Source organism: Vombatus ursinus, unplaced genomic scaffold (genome assembly GCF_900497805.2).
Source record: "Vombatus ursinus unplaced genomic scaffold, bare-nosed wombat genome assembly UNPS02014801.1, whole genome shotgun sequence".
NCBI lineage: Eukaryota > Metazoa > Chordata > Mammalia > Diprotodontia > Vombatidae > Vombatus > Vombatus ursinus.
The window spans coordinates 13,242,879-13,248,878 of record NW_020954579.1 but is presented as its reverse complement, the minus strand read 5'-3'; the positions used below and the strand labels follow the sequence as shown (position 1 = coordinate 13,248,878).

General features: G+C 47.9%; 1 protein-coding gene across 1 annotated transcript in view; it reads left to right on the top strand.

Annotated features, from left to right (window-relative positions):
• The first annotated feature begins 257 nt into the window (after positions 1–257).
• The window catches only part of ERN1 (endoplasmic reticulum to nucleus signaling 1), a 123,987-nt gene continuing 118,244 nt past the window's right edge, over positions 258–6,000 (top strand). The window contains exon 1 of the mRNA XM_027873101.1: positions 258–489. Coding sequence (XP_027728902.1) covers positions 421–489 — 69 coding nt within the window. The 5' untranslated portion in view covers positions 258–420. The remainder of the gene's footprint in view (positions 490–6,000) is intronic.

Here is a 6,000-nt window from a genome sequence, read left to right as displayed (position 1 = left end):
CCCAAGGGGCCGCTCAAGTCAAGACTTGGCTCTGTATACGTGGCAGTGGGGAAAGGAGGCTCTTAATCCCGACCTTTCTCCATAAAAGTAACCGAGGCCTGACAGTGCTGCGACACGCAACCGGGGGCTGTCCAGTCCACCCAAGGGCCCAGGGCTGCAATGCCTAGCACCAGGAATAAGCAGGAGGGAGGGAAAAAGAGTGGGAGGAGGAGCAGGAGCCGGCGGTAGCTGTTCGGCTCCGCCCAGACAGGAAGAAGCGCCCCGGACACAGCGCACATTGGGCCGAGGATGGAGGAGTCGCCACCGGTGAGCCAGCCCTGTGTCCTCTGAACCGGAGAAGCTGCTGTGCTGCCGTAGCTCCGGACACCCTGACCCACCCGCCCGCACTGCCCTCTCGGAGGAAGAGGCGAGCCCGCATCCATGCCGGTCCCCCTGCGCCGGCTCCTGCAGCTGCTGGCGCTGCTGCTCTTGCCCCTGCCTGGTCCCGGGGTGAGTGAGCTGACGAATGATCGGGTGATTGACAGGAGGGTCCCCCCCACCCCACTCCGCGATCGAATCTAGGCTAGGGCCCAGGCCGGGAGCTCGCCCGGGATAGTTAAGAGCGGGGTCCGTGCGTTCCGGACAGCAGAGAACAGGAGCGGTGCGCCCGGGGGAACCGAGAACTGGGGACGGTGCGTCCCGGAGAGCTGAGAGCGGGAGGTGGCAAACCCCTGGGAGTGGAGAGCTGGGGTTGTGCGCCTTGGAGAGCTGAAAGCGGGGGCTATGCGCTCGGGAGATCGGAGAGCGGGGGGCTGTGCACAGAGATCGGGAACTGCCAGGAAGGTGCGAGGGAGGAATGACTTGGGGCAGGTTCAGGGAACCTTTCGGCCAGGTCGCTGCCCCTTCTGGTTTGCCTTCCTTTCCCGTACAGAGGCCAGAGTCCAAGCCCAGGTGCTTGCCACCCACTCCCTTTCGGGGTCTCTCTGCTCCGGGGAAACGCCCGTCTGGCCGAGGTTTCTAGGAGGGATAAGGAGGAAGTTGTGGAGCCGGGAACTCCACTTTGCTGGGCCGTTGGCAATTTGGAAATAGTCTGGGAAAGGCCCTGCTCCGTTTTGTAGGAAGGGAGCTCCGGAAGGACCCTTACCGAACTTACTTAACCGAAGGAGGAAGCCTGAAGGATATTAGTGTCGTTCCCATATGCTACTTACCTAGTTAGCCCGAGGGTCACTTTGCCCTTTGTTGTTGTTTTTTTGGGGGGGGTGGGGGGGTGGGAGACCAAATGAACTGGTTGATTTGTTTAAACAGGAGATTGACTCCACCTCCCAGGTAATGAGTCCAATTCAACAAGTCTTTTTTCAGAAGGTGCTATCAGTCAACAAGCTGTTCTTCGGTACCTACTAAGTGCTTTCTAGGGCAGTGGGAAGAGTTCTGGCTCTGGAGTCCTACCTTTGGCATATACTATCTATGGGACCTTTGGATAAGTCACTTAGCTTTCCAAGATCTCAGTTCCTCATTGAACCAGATGGCTTCTGAAACCCATTCCAACACAACATCTTTGATCCTAAGTGCCAGACACTGTGTATACAAAGACAAAAATGAATCATCCCCTGACCTCAAGGAACTTGCATTCTATGAGGGAAGTATGTACGTACATAAGCATACAGGATAATGTGTGTGTGTGTGTGTGAGTGTGTGACAACGACTGGAATTATCAAGTCAAAAAACTATTTATTTAGCACCTACTAGAGGCAACCAATGGCTCAGTGGGTAGAGTAATGGGTCAGGAGTCAGGAAGACCTGAGTTCTCAGACACTTTTTAGCTGTGTGACCCTGGGCAAGTCACTTAACCTCTGATTGCCTGACAAAATGGTTTCACTGGAGACGGAAATGGCAAACCACTTCAGTATCTTTGCCAAGAAAATCCAAAATGAGGTCATGAAGGGTTGGACTTGACTGAATAACAAAAACTGGCCTACTATGTTAGATGCACTGTGTTGGCTGATCCTGGGGATACAAAGAAAGGCAAAAGACTGCCCCTGTCCTCAAAGAGCTCACAGTCTAATGGGGCAGACGACATCCACACAAGTATGTACAAACAAGCTATTGTTTGGATGTTGGAAATAATCGACAGAGTAAAGGCACTAAGATTAAAGAGGACCAGAAAGGCTTGTTGCAGAAAGTGGGACTTTAGCTGAGACTCAAAGGAAGCCAGGAGGTAGAGATGAGGAGGGAGAGAGGTCCAAGCATGTAAAATGACTGGAGTCATGAGATGGAGTGTCTTGTGTGAGGCACAACTAGGAGGTCACTGCCGCTGGATTGCAGAGTATATGGGGGTAGGTAAGGTATAGGAAAACTGGAATGGTAGGAGAGGCCAGGCCATAAAGAGCTTTGAATGCCCAACAGAGGATTTTACATCTGATGCTGGGGTGATAGGAAGCCTCTAGAGTTGACTAAGTAGGGGAATAGGAGGAATGACACGGTCAGACTTGCACTTTAGGAAGATCACTTTGGCAGCCACATGGAGAATATATTCCGAGGCGGAGAGAGACTTGAGGCAGGCAGACCAACCAGCAAGTTACTGAAGCAGTGCAGATGTGAGGTGGGGGGACCTATATCAGGGTGGTGGCAGTGTTGGACGAGAGAAGGGGGTGTAGTTGAGAGATGTTACAAAAGTAGACTACAGGAAAAGTGTAGGATCCAAGCTTGAACCAAGCTTTGAAAAAACTGGAGGTTGGTTCTAATTTTTATTGTTTAATTGTTTTTGTTTTCAGTCATGTCCTCTGTGACCCCTTTTTGGGGTTTTCTTGGCAAAGATACAGGAGTGGTTTGCCATTTCCTTTTCCAGCTCAGTTTACAGGTGAGGAAACTGAAGCAGACAGAGTTAAGTGACTTGCCCAGGGTCACACAACTAGTAAGTGTCTGAGGCCAGATATGTACAGAGGAAGATGAGTCTTCCTTACTGCAGCCCTGGCACTAATAAGCACAGGTAAGGAGAGAATCTATTTCAGACTTGAAGGACAGCCTGTACAAATCTAGGAGATAGGTGTTGTGTCACGTGTGAGGAACTGAAAGAAAGCCAGTTTGGTTGGATTAGAGAGAGAGGAGACTAGATAGGGAAACCTAGTCGAAGGCTCCAGGTGAGAAGGGTCTAAATGAGGGTGGTGGCTTTGTGACTGGAGAGAAGGGGGATGGGTGAAAAATATCGTGGAGGGAGAATTTACAAGACTTGTCAGCTGATTGGATATGTGGGGTGAGGGAGAATGAGGAATTTTTTATAGATTATTCGAAGGGTGGAAACCTGTAGGCTGGAATAATAGTATTACTCTCTACAAAAATAGGAAATGAGAGGAAGGAAGTGAATAAGCATTTATATAGCACTTACCGTGTGCCAGAAACTTTCCTTTGATTCTTACAACAACCCCATTTTACAGTTGAGGAAACTGAGGCAATAAAAGGTTAAATGACTTGCCCAAGGTGATACAGTATCTGAGGCTGTATTTGAACCCAGGTCTTCCTGACTCCATCCAGGCCCCCTACTATATTTACTTGACCCCCAGCTGGAGTGGTTTGGGATGAAAGATAAAGGATTCTAGATTGTACATGTTCAGTTTAAGCTGCCTGCAGACATCCAGTTGCAGATGTCCACTAGCCACCTATTGATGCTGGGACTGGAGCTCAGGAGAGAGTGAGAGTAGGATTGTATATAGAGATCTGGGAATTATCTGCATAGAAATTATAATTGATAAGGTGGAAAAAGAGATAGGGCTTTGGGGTGTGGGATATAGAAAATGATCTAGCAAAATAGAGAAGGAGCCATCAGGCTGGTAGGAGGGTAATCAGAGAGCATTGTCATGACAACGGAGAGAGGAGAGCATACCCAGGAGACCCAGGAGGAGAGGGTGGTCTTCACTGCCAAATGCTTCAGAGAGGTCAAAAAAACATGGATTTGTACCGGATTGAGACAAAGCCATTGCATTTATCATTTGAGATCATTAGTAATTTTAGGGAGAATGTTTTCAGTTGAATACTGAGAGTTAAGAAGAGAGTAGGAGGAGAGGAAATACAGATAGTTGTTTGTTCGTTTTTTTCTAGGTGTTTGTAAAAGGGAAGAGAAATAAAGGCTGATATCTGGAAGATATGATAAGGTCCAGTGAAGATTTTTAAGGATGGAGGAGGCTTCAGTGTAGACAGCAGGTCAGGGGTAAGCAAGAAGAATGAGGGGATGATCTTGGGAGCAAGCTGTTACAGGAGATAGTAGGGGAAGTGGGATAGGGTAGGAGTGCAGCTTGGGAAAAAGAGTACCGACCTGAAGTTAGAGGACCTGGGTTCTAATTTGGGCTCTGTCCCTTTGTGACCATGGGCAAGTGGGCTAACCTACCTCAGAATTCTCTTTCAGCTCTAAATCTGTGATCCTAAGTAGAGGGGTAGGCCTTGGCAAGGAGAAGGGCCACCTTTTCGTCAGTAGTAGAGGGAAAGGAGAGAATGAGGGATGTTGTCAAGGGGTTTTGAGATGTCCAGTTGGGGAGAGTGAGCTCAAAATGAGTTACCTCCAATTCCTTAGTAAAATATGGGGTGAAGGCTTTTGCTGGGAGAGTGGAGAGAGAAATGTGGGAGGCTTGAGAAGAGAAGGTCTAGTCTGGAACAGCCTTTGTTAGAGTAGAGAATTAATTGAGGGAGCAGTGCAAGGACTGCTTTGTATCAATTGAGATTAGAGGACATCAATTTTTAGTGTACCCAGTGAGCCTGGTTGCATGATTCCCTTTGCCATTCAGTAGCATATGAGTAGGAGGGGGAGAAGTAGGTGGTGAGAATAATCCAGGATTGGGGTTTGGCAAGGCAAGAGTGGTGATAGGACAAGATTTGGGGATGGAGGGAGGTTTTTAAGAGTACAGGAGAGTGTAACATGGAACTGGTTAACTATGGGTATCAAAAATGGAAAGGGAGTAATGATCTGGGAGAATACTAAAGAGTAGGGAGACAGGGAGGAAAATAAAATAGGTTTAGGCGAAATGAGACCCAGGAAAATGTTGCTCAGTGGGTAGAGCACTGGGCTTGGAATCAGGAAGACATCTTCCTGAGTTCAAATCCAGCCTCAGACACTTAGTAGTTGTGTGACCCTGGGCAAGTCACTTAATCCCATTTGCCTCAGTTTCCTCATCTGTAAAAGTGAATTAGAAGAAGAAATGACAAACTACGCCAGTATCTTTGCCAAGAAAACCCCAAATGGGGTCATGAAGAGTTGGATGTGACTGCAGCAACTAAACAACAGCAATAAAGGGTCAAATAAAGGAATTTCTGCATTCTTGATCATGGAGGTGGAATAGTGAGTTCAAGGATAACTTAAGCTCCTTGAGGGCAAAGACTGTGTTTTTGCCTTTCTTTTCATCCTCAGTGCTTAGCATTGTGCCTGGCGTATGGTAATTATTTAATAAATGCTTATTGACTGACTGACTGACCATCTCTGTATATGGCTGAGGTACACTGAAGGGGGGATCTTAAGGAACTTGAACTGGGAGGGTATGGTGAGGTTTCTAGTATTAAGTCAAAGGTTGAAGATGACAGGAAGGCTGTGAAATAGATACTGAATTTCAAAAAGGGGGAAGAATGACCTGGAGCCTAATCGATACCCGTCACAAACAACTGCTTTTTTTTTTTTTTTTAAAGGCAATGTGGTTAAGTGACTTGCCCGGGATCATATAGCTAGTAAGTTTTTGAGGCCAGATTTGAGCTCAGGTCCTCTTGACTTCAGGGCTAGTACTCTGTCTACTGGGTTACCTAGCTACCCTAAGCATCTGTATTTGTACTGAGTACAAAGCACTGTGTGATGAAGACCCCTTGAAAGACAGCTTTGTCTTAGGCTAGAAACAGGCCAACTTTCCACTGCCTCAGCTGGTACCTCCATTTCTTCTTTCTCCTTGGGCCTCACTTTCCAGATCCCTGTTCCTGGAGAAGCTGACAACTTTGTCCTTAGTGGGTATAGGACGATTAGCAAGTCTGCCAGCTCATTCATTCTCATTTGTG